This window comes from Netta rufina (assembly GCF_964035555.1).
Source record: "Netta rufina genome assembly, chromosome: Z".
NCBI classification, from domain to species: Eukaryota; Metazoa; Chordata; class Aves; order Anseriformes; family Anatidae; genus Netta; species Netta rufina.
Genome location: NC_140126.1, coordinates 35141606 through 35168378, shown reverse-complemented (window position 1 = coordinate 35168378; position 26773 = coordinate 35141606). Strand labels below are relative to the sequence as shown.

The 26773-nt window shown below is 38.9% G+C and overlaps 1 protein-coding gene across 1 annotated transcript; it reads left to right on the top strand.

Moving 5' to 3' along the window:
- Positions 1 to 26318, top strand: GDA (guanine deaminase). The gene is made up of 14 exons (XM_084304758.1): positions 1 to 112; positions 4426 to 4514; positions 6208 to 6379; positions 9849 to 9936; positions 11224 to 11329; positions 14122 to 14149; positions 15563 to 15670; positions 16751 to 16858; positions 17759 to 17856; positions 18808 to 18875; positions 19268 to 19414; positions 23992 to 24110; positions 25488 to 25515; positions 26228 to 26318. Exons 1-14 carry the CDS (start codon positions 65 to 67, stop codon positions 26296 to 26298), a joined length of 1278 nt encoding a protein of 425 aa, XP_084160884.1. The 5' UTR covers positions 1 to 64; the 3' UTR covers positions 26299 to 26318.
- The last annotated feature ends 455 nt before the right edge of the window (positions 26319 to 26773 follow it).

The following is a 26773-nucleotide window of genomic DNA, read 5'->3' as shown; positions in this document are numbered from 1 at the left end:
CCAGCGCCCGCCGCTCGCCCACGTCTTCAGGGGGACCTTCGTGCACTCCCGGCTCTCTACCCCCATGGAGATCCTGCACGGACACCTGCTGGGGGTGGACGACGGCGGCGCGGTGAGGAGCGGACGGCGGCGGGACGGGAGGGAGATGCGGAGGGACGGGGGGAGATGTTCCGGGCTTCCCCGTGCCCCTCGGGCGTCGATGTCCACCCCCTTAGGCTCCGGCCGCGGTCCGGAGCCCGTGAGGGAGCCGCCGGGGGAAGCGCCCCCCGTCGAGGCAGCCCGGAGGGGCCCGGAGCCTCCCCTGGGTGCCCCGTCCCGTCCCCGCGGCGCGGAGAGGGCTCCTCGGCTGCGTTTTGGGGAGGTTGTGCCGGTGGCGAGTGCCGAAATAGCAGGAATGGCGCTGCCGTCTCTCTGCCCCCGCCCCCCCCCCCCCCCCCCCCCCCTTCGGTACTCGTGCACATCCGAGCGAAGCTTTTACTGCTCGTCGCAGGGAAAAGAAACAACAAAAACGTGGCACGTACCCGTAGAAAGTTAGGAAAATGGTAAGGCTGGGAGTGTTAATGGTAAGTTTAAGAACGAGCATAACACTCACTCACAGGTAGTGCAGGACTGATCCCGGCAGGGAAGCTGCACCTTTCCCCTGACAGGGTCAACAGTGGCACTGGGTTTCACAGCACACACTGCCTAGGTGGGCTGTTAATTTCTTCGAGGCTCAGCAGTGTACATAGCCACCCTGTGTGTAATAAAAAAAGTCATTTTCTTTCCTTCTGGTGACTAAACTACTCTGTCAGGCTTCAGCAGCATTTGAAATACAAAGCACACTCTGGGCTCTTACAGCTTGTTCTCACCATCCACACGGGTTCTCGAGGGCCTCTTTCAAGACAGTTCTCTTATAGCTGCTCCTGGGGAGTCTGGTACAAGCAATAGCAAGGCCTCTGAGAAGCTGTATGTTGGCCTACAGGAGGTGAATACAAACTTTCAAAGCTCTCTATTGGGTGGTGTCAACTAAAAGCAATAGACCTGAATGAGTAGTTTGGTTTGTGTTACTCAGGTGCAGGAGGCAGAAACTTGTATCTTTGTCTTGCTCTCTTAAATGGTAACGTCTGCTAAAAAGTGACTACTCCATGCTCTTAGGAAATCAAGACCTATAAGGGATTTTCTTGGAAACCAGACAACTTAGTAGGTTGTATCTAGTAATTTCTGCTCTCAGGCAGAGTCACTCTTTCCCTTTCTCCTAGTGAACGAGGATTCACTGGGTAGTGTTTTTCATGCATTAATTGGCACATTCCCACACAGTTCTTTAAAAAAATTCCAGAAAACACTGTTATCCAAAAAGAAAATTTCCACCAGAATAGTGTAGCAGGGACTTTCATATTTTTATCTTTTTGAGAATTCCTGTCATTTTACTATTTAAATTCCAGGATCAAATACAGTGAGTTTTGGTACCCTCTAGCTTTTTATTTTTTTCTTTTTTTTTTCATAATTTTGCCTCATGCAGCACTTCCAATGGAATCACTGAAGAGGTGCTTTGCAAAGATGGTTAGAAATTTTTTTACCTTTGTTGTCAAAATATACACCAATACTTTGTCAGTGTTACTCCCAAATAATTAAACTTAACTATGCAGCTATCATTCTTTTGCCTCATGTTGCTGATTCCATCATGGAAAAATTGTGCATGATCTCAGAAGAGGTGAGCAGACCAGCTTTTTTGTGCAGCCAGGTGCTGTTCTTCAGTATTAGTCCCAGTCTGTCCTCAAAGCAGCAGGAGCATACATCTGGTGCCATAGAAACACTGCCCAGGCCCCGCAGCAAGGAGGGACAGTTCTTTGGTAAAGGCAGGAGATGAAGTGTCAGCTCTGTGTGCTTTACCTGTAGATGAAAAGGGAACTTTAGCAGAGAAAACATTGCTGTCAGGTTTGGTGACCCAAGTTACCACAAGTTAACAAAATAAGCCTATGTTTAATTGAGTGGTTTGTAGGGCGCTGTGGTGCTGCTCTTGAGGAACTGCCAATAGAAAGAATGGTATTCCCTGAGGCAAAGAAAATAGAGTCAGCTGCAAAATGTGAGCTGCCAGTGAAACATTGGTGTAAATAACATAGTTGAGTAAAATATTAAGAAAATAGAACAAAGATAAAAGCTCCTGCTGAAGGCACGGAAAGAGCAAGAGCTGTGGAATGAGTCAGTGTTATCAAGTATTGCCAAACATGAGTGTTTAGCTTAAGCCAGTTGGGATAGCAAGTGGCATGTGTACAGGGAGGAAGGTACAAAGTCAACATCAACCATTTGGGGTTCATTGCTTGGTCCTTCCCCGCAGTTTGGCCTATTTGCTTAGGAGCTGGGTCTAATAAGTGCTCCTGTCTCTCATCTAGCCTCCTGTTCCAGTTCTGAGAACATGACAAACAATAGGCATTGCATCTCTAATTGTAAAAGTGCTGAATATGGTAGCCACATTAAACAGTGCTGGCAGCAGCTCACTGAGGCTGAAAATAAGACAGCATGATGGTCAGTGGCAGGAAAGAGATACGTGTTAATGCTGGTAGCTAATCATTGTGGAGACAGGGAAGGCTGAGAAGGATCATAGAACCGTAGAATTAGAGAATGGCTTGGGTAGGAAGGGACCTTAAAGATCATCAAGTTCCACCCCCCCTGCCATGAGCAGGGGCACCTCCCACCAGATCAGGTTGTCCAAAAACCCATCCAGACTGGTTTTGAACACCTCCAAGGGTGGGGCATCCACAGCTTCTCTGGGCAGCCTGTGCCAGTGCCACACTGCCCTCACAGTGAAGAATTTCCTCCTAATGTCTAATCTAAATTTTCCCTCTTATAGTTTAAGACCGTTCTACCTTGTCCTGTCATTACCTACCTGAGTTAAGAGTCCTTCTCCATCATTTTTATAAGACCTTTAAGTATTGAAAGGCCACAGTGGGGTCCGCCTGGAGCCTTCTTTTCTTCAGGCTGAACACCCCCAGCTCTCTCAGCCTTTCTTCCTCTGAGCATCAAAGGATGTGACATGGAAGAGAAGAAATGACTTGTTACTCATGTTCATCTATGAGTGTCAGAGCCAGAAACAAAGTTACACACAGGCACTGCTGGATTAAAAAAAAAAAAAAAAAAAAAAAGGCATATTTTTAGGGGCAATATAATTTACTTTCCACTCTTACGTTAGCAGAATTATTTGCACTGTGATGCTTGGAGGCAGTCAGTGTTTACTATGTCAGGGTTAATATGTAGTTGGCTGGACCAGCTATGTGTTGATGGCAGTGCTTTAGAAATCACTTGGAATAAAAAAAAGGGGCTGAGCTAGGCACTAGGACAGGGACCACACAGCTCCTCATTTTTGGATCCTTTAGCCCCATCACATGGATGACACATCAGAACTGATTGAAATGTTAGAGCACTGGTCCTAGCAGCTGTTGCTTTTTGTGATAACTTTCTAAAAGTGCTTCATTGCAAGCAGATAGCCAGTCTTCTCATCCATGCATTTCTCTGATTCAGTAGTGACTTTGGCACAGGGTTTCTTCTTGCCTTTATAGTGTTAAGGTGCAGCACCAATTTAAAGGTTTGGTTCCCAGGTCACCAGGGCAGTTACCTGGAATGTACGAGCAAATACTCAGGAAAACGCCCAAACATGGGACCTCAAGAACCTTAGAGTGTTAGAAAGATGTCAAGAACAAAGGCCTACTAAAGGATTGAGGAACATCTCTTGGAAAACCAAGCAGTCCTGCTGGGAAATTTGTTTGGAAATAATATACATGTGTTTCTGATTCATCTACAGCTGCATTTGGCAGTAATGGCCCAGGTGTCAGGGTTAGGTTTATTTCATGCATTCATTTCCTTTGAAAAATATTTTTTTTCATTCTTCCATAATTTAAGTGTTTTATTTATCTGCGCTCTAAAAGTATATAATAGTCACTTCTTTTCCATGGCAACACCCGTTTCCAGCATTTGCCATCTGGTATTGCATGTTTCTCTCTCTCCCCTTCTCCTTTTTTTTTTCCTTTTTATTTTTTTTTTTCTCCTGGTTTAGCAGCTCTAACATTAGTCATTCTGCATTCATTTTGACTTCAGTGTCTGAGTGACATTTTCTCTATTGCTCATCAGAAATTTCAGCAGGTCTGTGTTCGAAGCCCCATGCAGATAGATATCTCATTCAGCTGGCTGAAGGGCCTAAATACTTTTAGTGAATTATTACTTTTAGTGAATTAATTCTTTTCTTCCAAGTTACAAATGGTGTGGTGCTATTCACGAGGTTGTGAGTAGGTATTTCAAAATCAAACCCAACAGTCAAGAATAACAAGTATTTCAATGCAAACCTATCACTTTGTAGTAAGTGTGTAAAATCTGTTCTAAGATATGACTTCTGTTGCCTTCATGTAAAGTAGGATATATACTTAAAGTATATAACTATCTTTTCCTTTCTTTTAGATTGTGTTTTTGGAGCAAGCTGATCAGCAAGAGCAGCTGGCTAAGAAGTGGGGCTTCAAAACATCTGACATAAGAGAACTGAGTCATCAGTAAGTGTTGTATTCAGATTAACTTCAGCAAATGCATTTTACTCTCTAAGCAAAGCAGTGCAGGTGTGAATAACTTGAGGCAGGGAATATATTAAATCCCATCTTATGGGCAAAACTCCCTTTCAGTTCTGCAAGAGCTCTTAATCCAAGGGCTGCCTGCATTCTGGGTGAGGCCTGCAGTGCAAGCCATCTGTGTACTTTTTGCATTCCTTGGTTTGGGACTGCAGCCATCACTGAATTCTGCTGGCTGACATGTACTGTGCACACCAAAATGCTGTATTTAGTTTTCATGCATAACTTCTTCAGTTCATACAAAGTGTAAGACCACGATCTTCCTTGAGAAAATCATTTACCTAGATGGTCTTCTTCATTTTAGATTGCATATTCTTAGCAGCAGGCTGTGCCTGCTCGAAACTCTAGACTTAATAAATGTAGGTAGCCTTGATACTGCAGATATAAAACTAAAGTGCTTGGGCTTTGACACATTCCCTAATAAAAACTAATAAAATTAGAGTATTAAACCCTCTAAAAACAGAGCCATGTATTTCTGAGTGTTTCTTTTTTGTTCAGCCAACGAAATCCCCCGCCTTTCTAGTGAAGTTTTGGATTGTACCTACAATGCTTTACACACAATAGCACAACCGTAAGCAACTTGTAGTTGAGTCTAGATTTGCAGCATAGTTTTAGTGTTCAGCTGTTAAAAAATTTGTATGCTTTGTTGGATTACTTATCGTACAGCGTACATGAGTCATCAGATGTTTTCTCCACTTGAAATAGCCTGGGGAAAATGGAAGTTGCTGGGAATAAGGGTAAGATTGAGAAAGATCTTTCAGCATTTCTAGCATACAGGAAAACATGAAGAAGGGAAATTACAGAGACAAAATCACTGTTTTTTCAGTATCCAGGGAGAAGGGGGGAAGGCTGAGGGAAATTTGATCCTATATGGAGTTCCAGCACAAAACAAAATAATTATAGGAACCTCATGGTGATGTTGATGTACTCATCCCTGTTATTATATGAGTACTGCATGGCAACGAACCTTATTGCACTTTCATTGTAAAGACACCTTTCCTGTCAAGACACTGAACAGAGCTCTTTTTTTTCCTTTTCTGTCCAGCATCTATATATGTACTCATAGACACGCTGTTCTTTCATTAAACCTTGAAATTCACTGAATGAGTAATATATATAGATACATTTATATAGTAGTAGAAAACTGGGATGCAGAAAGTTCTAGTTTTGTAGCTGTGAACATCTCACATCTAGAGGCATTACAAATATATCTATGCTAGGGATCTAGAGTGAATCTTCTCTTGCTCAGGTGGATTCTTCTGTGAAATAACTTTAATTATTGTGAAATCAGTTCGGCTTTACTTACTGGTATTCAGTCTGGGTAAACATTACAGACAATTGGATTCATCATGCACTTACATAAGTTTCTAGCCACAGATTTTTTCCTTGCAGGTACCTATATAAATCTGTATAAAAGTTAGACAAGTAATTCATATAGTAAAGGAGTATGGGTAGGGGTGTAGTAGGAGTGGATATGCTGGTGCCGAAATAGTAAGGTTGATCTGTACTTGTCATTTACTCTGATGGCTTTTGCTCAAACATACTGCTTAATTAAAAACTACTTTTCTTGGAAAAAGTTTTGGATGTTTTGGACTATTGCTGTTTTCTTTTCTTTCCCTAGTGAATTCTTCATGCCAGGATTGGTTGACACACATATTCATGCTCCTCAGTATTCATTTGCTGGAACAAGAGTAGATCTACCTCTTTTGCAGTGGTTAACTACTTACACATTCCCAACGGAAGCCAAATTCAAAGACAGTGATTTTGCAGAAGAAGTGTACACCAGAGTTGTTGTAAGTTTTTCCATATTTCATTTACCTGCTTGACAACATTACTATTTGTAAAATATACATAAATTTTCAGGTCAGCAGAAATAGGAGAATGTGTCTTAATGTCATGAAAACCAGATAAAACTGACAACACATCCACTGTTCTAGTTGATAGCCAAGATCATTGCCTGCTACTTCCATTCTTGTTCTGTTGTTGCTGGTAAGACAGTTAATTTAATCATGTGATTGATTAAGAACCATCTCATTAATCATCTTTTCTCATATCTGAGTACACTGACAAGCATCTAAGAGTACTTTCAGAGGTAGCATTGCCGGTAGGTGCTGACAACCTTAATTCAGAAATGATCAAACATGATAAAAAACAAAACAAAAACAAACAAACAAACAACAAACATTTCAGAGGTTATTTCCTTTTCTGCACAAAACGTCTGTATTACGAACATATCTTCTGCAATGATTTTGTGAAGTAGGAGACACTTCTCACCAACAAAAAGTCTGAGGTGTTTTGGAACAATTGAGTGAGAAGATTCTGTAGCTGAGGACCCTGTAGCAGGAATACCTTTCATTGCTGATAGAAGTCTGTTGATGGTATTGTGAATTAAAGAGAGAGGCTGTATTTGAGCTAGTCTGATTTTGAGCAATATAAAGGCTTTGAGGTCAAATTCCACTTGAACAATAAACAGCAAGGTCACATTGCAGAGTAGGTTCTGTGCTATAACTGAAATGTACCTCTTAATACATACACTGAAGTATTTTCTTAAGATCTTAAGTCTTTCTTAAGTCTTAATGACCATTATAAACTGTCTTGTGTTTGTCTAATACTCTGACAACGTGTTGTCAAAATAATAATGTAATGAACCTGTAATAAATACTGTCCTTGCAACACAAATCTTAAAAAAAAAAAAACAAAAAAAAAAAAAACAGCTTTCTGCCATCTAGCACAATCACAGCAGTAGGAGCAGCTTGGTCATAAAATGTAGTCACAAGCACACGCCTTCAGCTACGTATAATTTACAGGTGATCTCACCTCATTTCAACATACTGTCTCCATTGGTTCAGATGTGGTGAGATTAGCCCAGAACAAGCACTCATTTTGCAGCATGTTTAATAACATTACCTGGAAAAGAATTGCCAGTGAGAATTCAGTTATTTGGAGAAGTTTCAACACAATGGTTCATCTCTCCCTGGAGATATAAAACAGGACAAGATCAGAAAAATGTTTTCACCCATAATGCTGCAGAATACCAGTAGCTCTGCAATGCTTCATGGCCAGATGTGTCAGAACAGAATCCAGCCATCTAAATAACTAATATTTTCTGCATTGCTAGTTGTTGTTTTCTTGTTGCTAAAACAGTCTTTCTTATGGAACCAATAGTTTCCTGTCCAAACTGGAAAGTACAAAATGGCTTGAGGAATATAGGTGTTCTGAGAGCCACCTTCTCAGTTTCACTACAGTCTTAATCAAGTTGGAAGACAAAATGAATGTACTGCTTTGCAAGTAACTTGGACGTAATTGCCTTAGCTCAGTAAAAGCCTCTCTGAATCTTCAGCGGTGATTCAGGGAAAGGCATTTGAATGAGTAAGGATTTTTTATTTTTATTTTTTTTCTATAAATCAGTGCCACAGCTTTATATTGAATATCTCTTGCAGAGCTCAGAGGGGCAAGAGGAGTGCAGAGTGCAGTGGAGATGCAGTGGAGATGGAACAGCAGGAAAATCAAAGACATGGGAAAATAGAAAGGGAGACTAAAAATAGTTGGTTTGTTTATCTTATAAAAGTGACAAATAAGGAGTAAATTAAAAGTATACAAAAAACAACTGGCCTAGGTGAGATAGACCAAAATTTATACTAATTGGTGACGTAGAAACAAGGAAATGGGTGCTAAATTTAAAAATGATAAGCAGAAGTAATCTTTTGTGCAATATGTACAACTCTTTCGCATGAGTTGAGGCCAAAAACGAGTTAACAGCAACTAAACAAAGAATGGGTTTGAAAAATGTACTAGCTTTTAACAATTTAAGGATAGTCTTTTTTTTTTTTTTTTTTTTTTTTTTTTTTTAAAGAGCACTTATCATGCTTTGGGGCTTATAATAACCTTCCACTGTTAGAAATGGGACTAAACCTGTAGGAAGCAGATATGTATCTATATTTTTGGACTTGTACTTAAAACATAGTGAAATGTTTCAAGCCAATATTCTGTTTCCAATAAATACTTTCTGTAGTTGCTAAAACAAATGAATTAAGTGAAATTTGCCATTTTGTATCTGGAACCACCTCTGTCCCTCAAATTTTAGAAAAGCTGATTTTTTATGCGGATGTTTTTGGAAAAAAAAAGTTTTTGGATTTCATTAAACAACAATTCTATGAATAAAAAATTTAATATTTAGGAATATTTAATATTTAGGAATAATAAAAAAAAGGAATAAAAAAAACACATTTGGGGGTCTTAAAAACTAAAAAAAAAAAGATGAAGGTAGTTTGTCTCAGCAGTGACATTATTTTTGTGACTCATTTTAGGCACACCCATAGACATATTTTTAGTTTAATTAAGATTTTAATTTGAATGTTTTATGAAAAATACAGAGCTTAGCTTCATGTTTGTTAAATAGCTTGGTGTAGCCATTCTTAAAAGTTGCATTGTATGTCTCACCTTCTGGCCTGTTAAAAAAATATGTATTCTCACATTACATTCTAGCCAGAATCCAATTTAAGCCCTTCTGGTAGATAGGACATCAATATCGTATGCATTAGTCTCAAGATCGAGTGAAAGTATAAATGATTTGATGACTTAATGTAACTTTACATGACTCTTCATCTACTGGTATGTCCTCCAAATGTAATATGAACAGATAGCAATGCACCCATTCCTTTCAAAATATATAATTAGATAAATAATTAAATTACACTCTGAGCAGTGGTTCTCAGCTTCCTTCTATTCTGGAGTTTGTTACTTTGGCCTCAGGGATAATGAAGAATTTGTGTACCTGAAAGCCTGGTTATTTTTCCCAGCCACATTAGATAGCCAAATAAAAAACACTACTTTCTCCCAAAGGTATTACCTTGCAGTTACTTACAGTGCTTCACTATGAAAACTGGAGAGCTTTTCCAAACTAGGAAATAACATATATGACTGGTTGTTTGTATTTCTAAGTAAAAATCAAGTTAGACATAAATCAGAATTTTATTTCTATTTTGAGTGAAGGAAATACAGACTGGTTTCCATGGGTTTATTAAACCATTGTTAAAAACCTGTATAGCTTTGGAAGAGGATTTTTTGTGTTTATTAACATTCAGACTTTAAAAAGCTATTATGAAATTAAAAATCTGTATTTTACCTTCCAACTTCACTGTAACTCCCATGGAATTTCACAATAACCAAATGTTCTTGCAGCTTGAAATCAGACAGCCTATTCTGCATTTTGGCAGCTAGACTATATTTTTCCAAACTGTTGAAACTGATTTCTTTTTATAGAGACGAACTCTAAAGAATGGCACCACTACAGCTTGCTACTTTGCTTCAATTCACACAGATACGTCTCTTCTTCTGGCTGAAATTATAGGTAAGATGGTACAAGTGAGTTCTCAAGGATGTTATGCAGACTGTTAGTTGAAGGAAACAGAGCTTGGGAGTTTTAGAGTAGCTAAGGATCTGTCTTTCAATTTTGTTAATTTTACTTTTTTTTTATTCATTTTCTCTGTCATACCACATCCCCCAAATCCTGCCTAGTTACCCTTTGCTTAACAATCTCTCCTCTACTGTTGTTTGCTTCCTCTGCCTCTGCTGGACTTCATTCCCAAATCAGCTCCTGTCTGAGCTTGAGAGAGGTCTGCTGGAGTTTTTCTACAGGGCAGTCCTCTGCTATTTCTAGCCTTTTGCTGTTTGAGGATTAAAGGGCTGAATGGCAAGAGGTGCAGTCAGTGCTTTAACTTCCTGATACTCTGATGTTTCAGTTGAGAATCAACATCAAAAATTTCCACACCCCCTTTGAAACCAGAACAATGGGAGTTGCATCAGGATCTTATCCCTTCTTTCTGCTCACTGTTGCAAATCCCTGTCATTTCTTTTCAAGTTTTGTGTTTCTTGCAAGAATTCTCAAAGCTCAGCTCCCATAGGAGAGTGAAACAATAAGAATCAGCTTCCACCAAAAATTTCATAGTCTTTCTGATTTTTTAGGAAACCCTAGAACTTTGAAAGTGGTTTACTCAACATCTCAGATGTTAAACAATGGGCAAAAAGATTTAGGAAAACATTTACAAGCTTAGAATTTAATGTTACATGTATTTCTGTAGTGTTAAACCTAAGTTCTGAGTCACAGCATTGACAAATCTCAATAGGTAGGCCAGAAGTAGCTCTAGCTGCAAATGGGAGTCATTTTAGGACTTCTCTCATTACCTTCTCTTAAGGAAACAGGGTTTGCTGACATCTTCATTCATTTTCTTAGCTCAGAGTGACCACCTACTGCAGCTACTGTACTTTGATGCGTTTCTCCCTGCTGGGGGACATTTCTCATCCTCTGCTTCACAGTGCTCATCTTCATTCACTACCATTATGAATTCTGGTTGTGGTTAAACTACTGGTAATTCAGTCCTCAATTATAACACAAAGTTGGGTACTAATGTGGAAGAGGAGAACTCTTACTTAAATGCAGTTTTTCTCTTTCCTTTTTGGCTTTAAAGATCACAAGTATGGCCCCAACTTAAAGACAAGAAAACAACATAAATTCTGTTCATCTTAAATGAAAGTGGAAGATGTGAAATTTACTATTTTCTTTTCAATTCAGGTTTTGCTAGCAGTTTTTGTAAAGAACAAGTGATTTTGAGTTTTATTTTCTTACGCATCTCAACAGATAAATTTGGACAACGAGCATTTGTTGGCAAAGTCTGTATGGATATAAATGACACTGTACCACACTACAAAGAGACTACAGCTGATTCTGTTCAAGAGACAGAAAGGTAAGACTATTAAATTATTGGCACAACCTTTAGAAATAAGACTTTAATGCACTTGAAAGTGAGGGTGAAGCCGTGATCAAGGATTTACAGGTGTAGGAACTATCCTGTTCTTCTTATAGTATTATTTTCTACAGTTCTGGCAATACATGCTTACCCAGCTGCTGCACAGCATGTTCAGTTTCTCCATGGCTTTGCCTAAGGAAGTGAGAAGCTGCAGCATCACATTTTGGAGAAGACCTGTGTGTTATGGTCTGGCTTCTACCTCTTCTTTTCCCTTCACAGCTGTCTGGGTAGAGGTTACGTGACCTGACAGGGGTGGAGAGATAGAGAATCAGTTCCTTTGCCCCCATTAACTTCTGAGCTATCTCCTTTCCCCATTTAGGATAAAGCTTTACTCCAGTGGTAGGAGTTGGCTTTTCATTTTTTTACCCACTTCTAAATGTGCTCTGGTTCTCTTCTTCTCCAGTGAAACTACTCTAAATTGCAAATGAGTGAATGAAGGATAATCAAGTGAAGATAATGTGCATGGTGGATTTGTTGTACATTGGAGGGGAATCCAGGGCTTAAGCATGGGAGCCAGCTGTCTCAGGCTTCCCCTGTCTTCTGTGTCCACCTTCTGAAAATGCTTAGGCAGATGTAGGACTTTGCTCACGGGGTTATTTATACAAATGTGTAAATGTTTCAAATATCATGCTGAAAGAGTAAATACCTAACAGTATTGTAAACCTCTTACATCACTTGAGTGAAATTGCCATCTTATTTTTGCAAGTCATGCTAGAACAATGCTCTTAAAAGTTAGAAATAGTCATGGGTTATAAATCGTGTTTGTATTTAGAGACATTTTGAAACATATAGTATTAGTCACCTGCACTGTACTAACAGTTGCTTTTGTTCACCTAAATCCCTGGTTTTTGTAATACAGTGAATCCCACTGAATGGGCCTGAGCGTGGTAGCACTTCCAGTTCTGCCATTTTTTAAAGCTTCAAAATGATCTAAATAGCTTTTCAATTCCCATCTTGTGCCTCTACTCCCTTCCCGTGCAATTATATTAATAACAAATGTTCTTCAGCTTTGGATGAGAGTGTGCCATAGGTACTCGACAGCTGTCTAGAGAAGAGATCTGTGCTTGTCAGCATAGATCAGGAGTACTCACCTCATCAGGCCTGAATCTCCTCACCAGTACAATTTCAGAGGATGAAAAAGCTCTCCCTTTAAGAGGGTGACTTTTTTATTAAAAAAAAAAAAAAAAAAAAAAAGAGAGAGAGAGAGAGAAATGTGATCTATCACACTGTCAGAAAATTTATTACACTGATTTCAATTCTTTGCAGTTAACCTACAGAAATGTTTGTACTGTAGGCACAGAGATAATATTCAGTTCAAAGTGTTTTGTTTCAATCTGCCCTTCTCATGTGAACAGGATTGAATAAAAATTTCATGAAATGAAAAGCAGAATATGTTATATGCCACTAGCAGTCATCTGGAAGTGGAACACCCATGTTCAGACCTGTTCTGAAGAAGTTGGTTGTTTGAACCTGAGCTTATTTCCTTATAGAGAAGTTATAAATCAACAAAGCACAGGTTATTTAAAGCTAGTTCTTTAGGTTTTAAAACCATGCTGATTCTCTGTAATGCACGTGAAAAAATGAAAACAGCCATCCTAAGGTTTTCTATTATCTCTTGAGAATGGTATTTGCATTACAATTTCTGATCTGGTATATATTTATTTATTATATCTGGTGAATCAGTAGGAGGAGAGATGGACAGACAAAAGCCTAATTCACCCTGCAAAGTTTAGCAACGGTGTGTTAAAAGTCCTTTGTTCATTGCAGAAATTTAGCTTATATCTCTCACTTTCAACTGGTGATATGGCACTAGCCACAGTGTTGTGAATCTAGTCTCCAGCATTTATTTTCTTTTCCACCTAAACATATTTAACAGATTTGATCCAATGTTTATTGTGACTAAAACTATGGAGTTTTTGGACGGTAAACTATGGCATAAAATTTCAGAGACCCTGATCAGAATATATTGTAAAGGCTTTTTGAAATTCTATGCATTATGCATACAAATGTTTAAGGTATTTCTTCTCTTCAAAGTCAGAGGGAGCTTTATTTGCTCCATATTGCTCCATGAACAGTAACGACTGTCCATATTGGCTGCTGGGAGCTTTTCAAAGAGTTCTGTGAGGTAGCTTATGTAGATTTACCTCATAGAAGGTAAATATACACTAACATAAATATAAACATATCTAGAAAATTAAGGGTCCTTTAAGTGCACGAGGACATCTGTAACTACTGTAAGCAATGTACAAAATATGGCGGCATCTTTTACAAATGGGATTTTAAAATCATAATATGTTTAATGCTGTGGTTTAAATTCACGGGCATATAAGAGTGTTTTTGTTTTTTGTGTGTTTTTGTTTTTTTCTTCTGAAGTTGCAACAGTAGGATGTAATTATGTTTAAAATTAATTTAATGTTTATATGTATTTGGTTTCCGGTGGGAACACAAAGTAATTACCATGTGTCTAAAGTTAATTATTGCAAATGGAAAAGATTCTGCATATTCAAGGTCAAATTCCCAACTAGCATCTTTTTTTGTAACTGTCCTGGCCTGATTGTGTTGCATCTTCTTATTTCATCTGAGAATCTGGCACAACTTCCTGTAAAAAGTTGATAGATGCCTGAAATGCTTAACAGAACATTTAAGTAAATATTTTCTCTATTTTCATAATTTATAACACAGATCACAGGTGACAAATTTATAACAGATTTTTCCCTATACTTTTTCAGGTTTGTTAGAGAGCTAACGGAAAGGCAAGTAAGTAGACTTCTCCTTTCTGTTCACTTCTGTATACAGAAGATGTTATGTGAATACATGAAATAGTTAATCTCATTGACAAATTCTACTGACTTAGTGACAAGTCAATAAATATAGATCTTCCTGTATAGCAGACAGAAATCATCAGTCTGCAAAGTGTTCTTCTAGTTGTGTTGCTGTGAAATTGACTTCTAGCAGCACAAATTCAGATTTGTGTGGTCTGAACACAGCAGAGTAATGTTCTGTGAACATTCTTTATTCACTTAAAAGTGTTCAGCTTCTTGCAGAGGAAAATTTTCTGTTAAAGGCAGATGGAAGTCAGTCCATCACTCTATGGTATATAAATAGACAAATAAAAGAAGTTTTCACCAACACAGATTGGTGTCTTTACAGCACAGTTACTAATCCATTACCATGTCAGTGTTTTGGGTCACCACATGTCTTCCAGTGTATTTCTAAAGAAATTCTGTAGGTACAGGTTGACACTCCAATATTAAAAGCAGGGATATAATTTTTCTTGTCAGCCCTTTCATTTTGATAGCTCCATTTGTTAATGTTTATGGCTCAAAACATGCAAGAGTAGATGCCTAGAGTTTAATGCCTAAATCATATGTATTGGTAGAGTAAGTATACTAATCTTCAGAAGTCCAGAGCTGCTTGTGTCTGGGAGATGGTATAAGAAACTGCAAGACAAGATATCACACACTTTCTTCTAGTGGTTCCATGTGCACAAAGAACGGTAGGTATTCCCTGTATCTGAAGGCAGAGTTGTAAAGCCATTGTCTATATGTGCAAATGTGCAAATTACATTGTGCATAGTAAACACCTGTAGCTCTAGTCCAGGTATCCACAGCTTCCTACTGAACAGCATATCTGGTGTTACCAATAGCCTTCCTGTCTGTTGAGTATAGGGACAGCAGAGTATAGGGACAGTTTGCTCCGCTCCATCACGAGCAGAGAAGATCAAAGATGAAAAAGGTTTTGGCTTTACATATCTCTGCATCTTTACATCACTATCTCTTTGATGCTCACAGAAGTACAAATCAAAAGAAGGTCTGGTTTATCTCTTATAATTCATACTTGACTGTGAGCAAATGTGAAGAAGCATCCAGTGCATCTGCTGAAGTCTGATAAAATCTCAGAGACTTGAGGAAAGAGTTCTAATGAAATGAACTTCACTGAGTTTCATTAAACCGGTTTTCAGCAGAACTTCTGTGATGAAGTTTCAGGATTCTCTTACTTTGAGGAAGTTTCTGATAAAAATAAGAAAATGACTGTGAGCTTTATTCACATTGGCAAGTCTGAAGAAAAGAATAAGCAATAGAGCTAAAATCTAATCGTGTAAACGATTGTCTTAATTATGGTTGCTGATACATATGTGGAATCACAAACATGTCTTTCTAATATTTTCAGTATCCAAGGGTACAACCTATAGTAACCCCCCGCTTTGGCCCTTCCTGCACAGAAGATTTGCTGCGTTCACTTGGTGATTTAGCACAAGCTCATGACCTACACGTGCAGGTAAATTCTGAGAGCTCTGTTTACAACTTAAATATTTTGGATAGAAAGCATAAAGATCAAGCCATTTTCACAATTTACACAAAGCACTTAAACCACATTCTTAACTTGGAACCCGTCTTTTAAATTCCTCTTAAATTATTAGAGGTACTCTACAATAGTACTATGACCTCCACAGCAAATGAGAAAGCTCATAGCTTGAAGGATGCACAATTCATCAAGCCCCAGTGCATGGTTACTAGGAAACTGACACCAAGTATTGTAAGTTAGAGTAACCCTTGGGTTGCTAAAGGTTGCTGTCCCTTGTCCAAGGTTGTTATGTCTGCCTCTCAGCCATCTGCTGTTTCTGTACAGGGCAGATTTCAGAAGAGAAAAGAATTGCTCATCTTTTGTCTCAATTACTCATATTTCTATCTTATTTAACATTGTTAATGTTGTTGTAGAATTTCCTCTACAATAAGGTTTCTGCATTTAAAAAAGGCATGTTTTGAAGCTTATAGGTGTGTTGAACCTTTGAGATTTTTCTTTTTTGGTTAAACAGTCCTAGTATATGTTGCTTTAAAGCTACACTACATTAGGACTGTTTGTCATTACAAGGTGAGCATTTGAAAATACAGAAAGTACATGCTTCAGCCTCCACACAGGAGGAACCAGGTTTGTGTCTGAGACCAGAAATTGATCAGTCTGTCTGAAGATACATGGAGCAGTTACCCTGTGTGTTACCCCGATCCCAGGGTCCACTCTGTGGTAGGCTTCTATCTTTCTTTTAAATCATGGTCATATCTATCATTTTATTTATTACTTTAACATTTGCTAAATACCAATTTGGTTGTTAAGTCATCATGCTACAGGGACAGACTATCCAGGTATACCTCCTCAGATCAAGTTTAAAGGAAGAAATTGAGCTATTGTTTTGGATCACAGGGATCTCTCCAATGAAAATAGAAACCCAAGGACAAGATCTAGCTATATGCTTTAGAAAGACTATTTTCTATCATTATGTGCTTGCAGCAGGTTGCTCAGAAGTTTGAAATGCTATAATGCTATTTAAAGGACTCATCGCTATTTATTTTCTCATTGCAGAGTCACATAAGTGAGACTGAAGAAGAACTCAAACTTGTGGAGAATATGTTTCCTTCCTATCAGAGTTACACTGAACTGTATGATAAAAACAAGCTGCTTACCAGCAAGGTAGCTGCATATCAACTTCACAGCATAGCTTAGATTTATTCATGTATAGAATATTCTGGTTAATTGTAGTTACCTGAAAAGTTTGTACTGTTTTGTCAAAGTCAGTGGCATCTGGGAAAGAGTAAATTGTTTCTATGTTCTTTGTTGCACAGGTGTTGGTGAAGGGACTGAAACTTTAGACAAGCTTATACTTTATGTAGGCATTTTAGGGGAGATGAACAATAAAGGTATTAATACTCCCTGAGCCTATTTTTAAGAGTCTAAACAGGGCTGGGAACAGTAGGATTGGAAGGAGGCTAGATAAAGCTGGTGATGTAGGAGCTGGTAATTCTGGGGCAGTAGCCAGTTATCCTCATATTACAGTGTTCTTGCACACTGCTTTTTCCTGTACATTTTTTTTTTCTACAGATTTACAGCAAATGAACCAGTTTTAATTGAAGAATATTCTAGATGCAATCTAGTGCAAAACTTCAGAGAGACAATGAGAAACACACTAAGTACATACATCTTTCCATTGTATCTGTTACACTCTTGGCCCCAGTGCTTAATCTCTATGATATCTATGAAATACACATCATAAAGTTACTACAGTACTATGCCAGATAGGCAGTTCTTTCTTTTGTTTCTTGCAGCTAGTTCATAAGTGACAAACACAACCACCACAAGATACCCCATCTTTTTATATAAATAAATGAAAATAGGCAGAGGGATCTCAGGCTTATTGAAGTTAATGAGAGTTCCTCCCTTCTTGATTTCAAAAGCTTCATTCAAGAATGGCATGCCTTTACCCTTGACAGTAACAGGTGCCATTTTGGCTGTTAAAAGCAGTGCAGCAAAAAATTTACAGATACTGAAGAAAATGCTATTTTTTCTAAAATTGTTGGTTTTGTTTTTATTTAGACAGTGATGGCTCATGGCTGTTATCTTTCTGACGAAGAGCTGGAACTTTTTAATCTTCGTGGATCTGCAGTAGCACATTGCCCCAGTTCTAATTTTTCGTAAGTAAATAAAATAAGTTAATGGTGTACAACTGGAAAGAGCTGTTTTTCACATAGTATGAAGATACTATAGAATCATAAAATGTCTCAGGTTTTAAGGGACTTTAGAGATCATTTACTTCCAACCCCCTTGCCATAGGCAGGGATGCTACCCACTAGATCAGGTTGCCTACGGCTTCATCCAACCTCGTCCTGAATACCTCCAGGAATGGGGCATCCACAGCCTCTCTGGGCAACCTGTTCCAGTGCCTCACTAGTCCAGCCTACAGAAGGAAGGCTGCATATGTCATATTCCGTTTCACCAGAAGTGACATACTGGATCAAGCATGGCTGTTCATGTTCCGCTTCTATGTGGTATGCCCTGGACGGACGTTATTTTTGTGTATAATCACTACGAGTATTTCTTTTTTTAAACTTAGTTTCTTATGACTGTCCTATCAATGGCAAATTCCTTCTCACCCAGAATACATATATATTATTGGGAAATGGGAAAGGCTGAAATATATTTATATTCACAGAAATTATATACTATACAGTATCCTATTGGGGTACTAAAAATGACTGCTACGGGCATTTTGCCTGTAACATAATCAGTAGCTTGTTTGCAATGGCTTACTGGAGCTTGTGAAATGATCTACCATCTCCTTGGAGTACACTTTACATCATATTTAGATTTTTTTCACAAACATACTAAGAGCTTATTTTCAAAAGATAACTCTGAAACTGTTTTATTAGAAAACTAAAAGTTTCCTTTAGGAAAAGTTGTTTTAGTGATTAAGACCCATCATCCAAATTTATGAATGTAAATGGTTCATCCCTGTTTAATAAACATGATCTATTACATGCAGTCTAAGAACTCTTGTCCTGAAACTGCCCGAAGTCCTCTTACTGAACTGCAGAAATAACTTTCCTTTGTGTATAATACAGAAGACATCTCTTTTTCCAATCCAGGTTGAGCAGTGGCATCTTAAGTGTACAAAAGGTTCTCAAACACAATGTGAAGCTTGGCCTCGGTACAGGTTGGTAGCTTTCTTAGAAAATGGTCTATTTTAGAAATTGCTAGAAGATACAAAAACATACCTTCATGTGTGTATTGGAAAGCCATTATGCCACCAATTTGTGGCTTAATATGTAGAGGTGGTCAAAAGATGTTTGAGCAGTTTTGTTCCTGCCTTATCAGTAAACTGCCTCAACAACAACTTTTCCAGATCAAGTTTCAGTTCTGCATTGTATTTTATTTACCTGACCTTGTAGAACTCATGTCAGGAATCACCCATTCAAAGACAATGCTTAGCAGTAAACCTTTTCATGTTTACTACCTCTTGCACTTTGTAACACTTAAATCATGCTCATAATAATTTAATCCAGAAATATTCCCAAAGTTTGTTTCTAAGACTCTTATCCCTTCTAGATGTTGCTGGGGGATATTCAGCTTCTATGCTTGATGCTATCAGGAAAACAATGATGGCATCTACCACCCTTCAAATTAATAAAGTCAATGAAAGAGGACTTACTCTTAAAGAAGTTTTTCGACTTGCAACTTTAGGAGGAAGCCAAGGTAAGAAGAAATTTCTTTATAATATATAGAGAGAACTTTCGCTTTTTTTTTTTTTTGTGATATTATATCTCCTTGTCTATAAAGGATGGCTGAACTTAAAGATTTTCTGATTCCAGAGTGAAGTCTAAAATTATATTTGCTTGGCACAGATTTCTTTCGCTCTCTCATAACAATACCATTCTCACTACAGAAAAGCATTTGTACTAGTATTGAGAGTTTAATAAAGGCATCCTAATGATTTTTCAGGGCTGTACATTTTATTTGAAAAGATCCTCAGACTTCTTAATCATTGGTGCTTGTAAATTTGTCACACCAATTGGAAAGACTTTGTTTTCTCAGCAAACAAAATGTAAGAAAAAGCTGTGCAATTACTGTAAAATCACGCATCCTGTTTGTCATCAGTTTCTAATTTTGTTTCTTCTTGTTGAGATCTCAATGAGGCAGCTTTTGACTGTCTTTTTAGCAAATCAAAACATTATGCAAATTTCCCCATGGTGAGAGTACAGCACAAAGTTTAAGCACGATATGTATCAGAGTTATTTATGACAAAATTGCATCTGCAGAATATAGTTATATAGTATATATGTTATTCTGTCTCACTGAAATGTTTTGCCACAATCAGTATGCACATATGGATTTATACAATTAGTAAAGTTTTAGCAGAACTTGTGTCATTTCATAGAGAGCAAATCCACATATTTGCTCCCAAAAATTTGTTAGAGTTTTAGTCAAAAGAAAAGCACCCTCCTCCTCATAAAGAACTGGTCCCAAGTCTTTCAATGTAACATTTTTGTTGTTGTGAAAAAATACCAATTAATTGGAAACTATTAGTGGAAGCTTGAAAGATGTAGTGAAAATGCCTTCAAAGTGCCTGTCTGGACTGTGGACAAGGACTGTAGGGTGTAATGTAGGTAAGAAATGTAATGTAGGGAATGTAATGTAACGTAGGGAAGTAAGTAAGAAAGAAAATGGTCAGAGGACAAAAAAGAGAGTGTTTTTTTTTTTTTTTTTTTTTTTTTTTTTCCCCCAGAATATATACGGTACTCATCTTGGTTGAGAGTAAGTTAGTTCATATACAGAATGGAAAAATAAAATCCCGGACTTGTATATGGTTTCCCCTCCCAGCTACTCTTGTGCTTGTTTTATCTGGGTTCTTAAGCTTACAATAATATAGTAAGATTGTTTATGTATTGATTTCAACAAGTTCTACCACTTGTAAGGGTAGAATATAAATTACTCATTCAGCCTTCCAGTACTCCAGACAAGTAGTCTGGGCAAATTTAAACGAGAGATTTTTTTTTCTTGTCATACTTTGCTGAGACCCTAAACACTTATCACCCTCTTGTGTTTATTTTAAAAACTGCATTCTGTTCACAAACCTAAAAGAATATGACAAAATTGTAGTTGACAGTTGGTAGACAGCCAAAACATTTCACCATTTTGAGGAGTTTCAACATTTTTAATGTACTGTATGTATAATATGTATGTATATTATGTATTATATTACACATACATATTATAGATTATAGCTATATATGTAAGCGTACACCATTCATTAGATAAGGAATTGACTGGATGGCTGCACCCAGAGTTGTGGCCAATGCCTCTATGTCCAAATGGATACTGGTGATGAGTGGTGTTGCTTGGGGGTCCATGCTGGGACCTGTGCTGTTTAATATCTTTTATCAATGACATAGACAGCGGAATCAAGCGCACCCTCAGCAAGTTTGCAGATGACACCGAGCTGAGTTCTGCCATTGATACAACAGAAGGAAGGGGTGTGTGGTGCTTTTACCCACCTGGGCAGCTGAGCTAACCACAACCACTCTCTCACTTACCTTCCTCAAAGGGAAGGGGGGAGAAAATAGAATGAAAGGGCTCAGGGGTTGAGATAAGGACAGGCAGATTGCTCAACAGTTACTGTCACAGGCAAAAAAAGACTCAGCATAGGGAGATTAATAAAAATTTATTACCTATTACTAACAAGATAGAGCAGTGAGAAACTAAACTGAACTAAAACAAAACAAAACAAAATAATAAAAGCACCTTTCCCTCATCCACCTTCTACACCTCCTCCCCCAAAGCAGCGCAGGGGAATGGGGCTGTGGTCAGTCCCTGATGCTTCATCTCTGCTGCGCCCTCAGGGTCCCTCTCTGCCCCTGCTCCCTGTGGGGTCCCTCCCATGGATGCTGTCCTTCCCGAGCTGAGCCTGCAGGGGCTGCCCACAGGTAGCAGCTCTTCAAGCACTGCTCCCACACGGCTCCATACCACGGGGTCCATCCATGCCCCAGGAGCAAACTGCTCCAGCACGGGTCCCCCACAAGCAGCAGCTCCCCCCAGACCCCTGCTCCTGCGTGAGCTCCTCTCCACGGGCTGCAGCTCCGGCCCGGGGCCTGCTCCTGCGGGGGCTCTCCATGGGCCGCAGCCTCCTCCAGCCCACATCCACCTGCTCCACCGGGGGCTCCTCCACCCATGGGGGGGCTGCAGCGTGGAGATCTGCTCCATGTGGGACCCATGGGCTGCAGGGGGACAGCCTGCTCCACAGGGGCCTCTCCCTGCACAGCCCGCAGGGGAACTGCTGCTGCCTGCCTGGAGCACCTCCTGCTGCCATCCTGCTGCACTGACCTGGGGGTCTGCAGGGCTGCTTTTCACCCTTCACTTTCCCAGCTGCTGTTGTTCAGCAGTTTTTTTTTCCCCTTTTTTTCAATCTGCTCTCCCAGAGACACAACCAACATTGTTCCCTTGATTGGCTCCAGCCAGCAGCGGGTCCTTTTGGAGGTGGCTGAAACTATTCCTTATCTAACATGGGGCAGCTTCTGTATTCTTCTCACAGAGGCCACCCCTGCAGTTCCCTGCTACCAAAAACTTGCCATGTAAACCCAATACAGGATGCAATCCAAGGGGCCCTGGACAAGCTGGAGAAGTGGGCCCACATGAACTACGTGAGTTTTAACAAGGCCAAGTGGAAGGTGCTGCAGCTGGGTCAGGGCAGTCCCAGACATGAGCACAGGCTGGGAAAAGAACTCACAAGGAGCAGCCTGACAGAGAAGGACCTGGGGGTTCTGGTGTACAAAAAACTTGACATGAGCCAGTAGTGTCTGCTTGCAGCCCAGAAGGCCAACTGCATCCTGGGGTGCATCAGCAGAGGGGTGGGCAGCAGGTGGAGGGAGGTGATTGTGCCCCTCTGCTCTGCCCTTGTGAGGCCCCACCTGGAGTTCTGCATCCAGGTCTGGGCCCCCAGCACAAGAAGGATGTGGGGCTGTTAGAGTGGGTCCAGAGGAGTGGCCATGAAAGTGATCAGAGGGCTGCAGAAATTTCTCTCTGTGAAGAAATGCTGAGAGAGCCGGGGATGTTCAGCCAACAGAAGAGGAGGCACCAGGGAGACCTCATCACAGCTTCTCAGTACTTAAAGGGGGCTTATAAAAAAGGAGAGCAACTTTTTACTCAGGCAGATAAATGATAGGACAAGGCAAAATAGTGTTAAACTAAACGATGGGAGATTTATATCAGCTGTTAGGAGAAAATTCTACACTGTGAGGGTGGAGAAGCATGGGAACAGGTTGACCAGAGAAGCTGTTGATGCCCCTTCCCTGGAGGTGTTCAAGGCCAGGCTGGATGGGTCTTTGAGCAACCTGGTCTGGTGGGAGGTGTCTCTGCCCATGGCAGGGGAGTTAGAACTCGATGATCTTCAAGGTCCCTTCCTACCCAAGCCATTCTATGATGTTATGATATAATATGCAGATAATTTAAAAACTTAAAGTTATCCTAAATTATTTTCAAGCAACCTCGAAGGTCTCTACTTAGGTATTCAATAAACCCTTTCACTTAAGATAAAATTGTAGTTTTTCAGTGCTTGTGTACCCGAAAACGAGAGGCTGCAATGAAGCATGAAATAATAAAGCTGTATAACAGAGCATAAGACAAGTCTTACACCTGGGTATAGGACCTGCATATCTGGCTATGACTTTTTTTCCTACCATATTGTTCTTTGTTATTACTAATTACCCTTAGTTGAGCTCTCAACAAACCTTTTATTATCAAATTATATATTACTATTGTAATATGTCCATACAACCTGTCAACATTGCTTAAAGTGTTTTATAAACATAAACAATTTAATCTTACACTGCCTTTGCAACGTGAATATTATTATCTAATTTACAGTTTCTCTGACTTTCTCTCGACACCCCTGTTGGAATATAGTTTTTGCAATGTAAGCAATTATTGTTCCACTTTAAACAGTTGGTGGTCTATACATCAGATCCGAGATGACATAAAATCAAAAGAGAACATTCAAAGAACAAACATTAAGATGGGTTCAAATTCTTTCATAGATTTCCTTTATGCTTAACAGATGCCCTTCAAAAATTCACCAAAATACACATGCTTTTTATGAAGAGTTGCTTAAAAACTCAGATGCTAACCTACACATTCTATTTGCTTTTATGTTTTTCTTTGCAGTCATCTAAATATTTTTTTTTTTTTCATGAACATCACAAATAGGTTGCTAGATGCTTCCATATAATGGAAAGAGACTTGCACGGAGGATCTGTTTGTGAGCTTATTTTCTCTTTCAGCTCTAGGACTAGATGATGTGATTGGAAACTTTGAGGTTGGCAAAGAATTTGATGCACTGCTCATCAACACCAAGGCTTCAGACAGCCCTTTTGACTTGTTCTCTACCGATACTTTTGAGGTAATCTGAACAGGATTAATGATCCAGAAAATTACTGGAAATAACGTGGGGAAGGTCTGTGATACAGGCAGAATGTCTGTAAATCTCTTCAGGGTCTTTCCTGTAACAGTAACTTGGGTATAATGCCCTACTGCTGTCTGTATCTCAAACCAAGAGGTACAGGGATTTTGTCAGAATCTCACTATCTCAATGACGGGCATATATATCACCATGAAAAAAAAAAAAAAAAAAAAAAAAAAAAAAAAAGCATGTAGCATTTAAATGCAGTAGCTCTAGCTGATAATTACAGTTAGCTAATTGCAGTACCACAGCACCGCAGCCAAGGAAGAATAATTACTTTTAGTTAACTTTTGGAGTTTAAACTCAATAATGGCAATCCGTTCCTAAGTGAAAGCTGAATTACCTTGGCTTCACTAGTGAAAACTGAAGCTAAATTCCTGGGACTATAAAAATGTTTACAATTTTGCCTTATTTTTCCAAAAATAAGAGAGCTCTAAAAAGAGGAAAGCACTGTTTTAGCCATATACTTGTTTATACTGTCAAATTTCTGCAGTATTTTCTTCCGGAGACATACATACTCCCTACTGAAAATTAATTATGACAAAACATGTATATTAAGTTTTAATTTTACTGTCTGCAGGCAGTTGTCCTGGTTTCAGTTAGAACAGAATTTTCTTCCTAGTAGCTGGTGGAATGCTGTGTTTTGGCTTGGGATGAGAAGAGTGCTGATAACACCCCGATGTTTTAATTGTTGCAGAGCAGTGCTTACACCGAGCCAAGGACATCTCAGCCTTTTGCTCTGTCCTGCCAACAGGCAGGCTGGGGGTGCAGTAAGAGCTGGGAGGGGACAGACCCAGGACAGGTGACCTAAACTAGCCAAAGGGGTATTCCATACCATCTGACATCATGCTAAACAATATATAGGGGTGGCTAGCTGGGGGAGGGGGCCGGACTGCTCGGGGTTAGGCTGGGCATCAGTCAGCGGGTGGTGAGCAATTGCATTGTGCATCACTTGTCTGTACACATTATTAGTAGTAGTACTATTATCACCATTGTATTATTATTATTATTATTATTATTATTATTATTATTATTATTATTATTATTATTATTATTATTTTCCTGTCTTATTAAACTGTCTTTATCTCAACTCACAGGTTTCACTTTCCATTTCTCTCCCCCGTCCCAGAGAGGGAGGGGGAGGGTGAGCGAACGGCTGCGTGGTGTTTAGCTGCCGGCCGCGCTAAACCACGACACCAGTATATAGGAATATATAGGAAAACTCTTTTCATCAGTTGTTTTCATCAGTTTTTAATAATTATCATCTGGGTTTGCAGATACTGCTTTCTGAATTTGCTTTTCTCCCATTTTTTACAGGACAGTCTTGAGAAGTTCCTTTATCTAGGTATGTGCATAAAGCTCTCGTGTTGTTGTATATGTCACAGATCTTCTAAATAAATGTGGCGGTTGCTTTGCATTCATTTATAACTGCTAAATAAGAATTAAAGAGTTTTTGTTTTTTTTTGGGGTGGGGGACAAAAGAACAAAAAGTAGTCAGTTTAGCATGAACAGGTGCATAAGTTTAATTGCCAGATTCATAACCTCATCTGTCTTTATAGCAAAAGTTAAATCATATTTCACAGAAAAGTAATACTGATTTTTTTTATGCAAAGCCTGTCACCAGTTCAGAACAAAATCTGATTTCTGCAGACCAGTTGCTGTTGTGGTACCTGAGTGGTACTGCTGCCTGGTACCTGAGTTAGTTCAGATAGTATGCAACAGCTATTTCTGTACTGGTATATATTTGCAGATTTTAAATCTGCTAAATACATAGAAAATACACGACACCACTGCAGCAGCTGAACACTATGTGTTTTTTTTTTTTTTCGAAGAAGCATGAGTAGTTTAATGCCCATTGATGTTTATGGTGTTTATGGCATCTGACTATTTCTCTTGAAATACACTTTCTCAGTCTTAGGAAATGGGTAACTGAAAATGATATATAAGAATACAAACGATATATAAGAATACAAGTTTTTGTGGATTGCATCATTTTAATTAATAAAATCAGTGCATAGAGTTATGTGCAATTCTCTCTTTTGACTATGTTATTTCAGGTGATGATCGGAATATTTCCGAAGTGTACGTGGCTGGAAAGCAAGTGGTTCCTTTTTCAAGTTCAGTATAAATCCATTTTTCTTTTGCAAAATGTTCTGCTGACCTCTCTGCCTATGATTTGAAAAAAGATTGGATAAACACAGTGCCTGATCATCAGGAATGACATTTCATTTATGTTTAATGTTTTAAAACTTTCAAATGTGAGAAAATTTGTTAGATCTTTCAAGAATTATGTTACCAAAATTGTCACAGTTCTAAGATGAAACAGGCATTTAAATTTCTCTGTAAAAATAGTATATGTGCATCAACAAGGGATTTGCTAAATATCTTACTTGAATAGGACAACTGGTGTTCCTTTTAATAATAATGTAAGAAGTATTAAGGAGAGCAAACAAATTCTCACTGTCTATAAGATGTTTAAATTGAAAAAAAGGCCAGTGCTGGTTAACAATTTCTGCAAATAATGAATATCACAAACTAGTGTAATTTCCTTTGTATTATCACCAAGTATAGAGAATTTAGTGTCATTTGAGGGCATTCAGAAC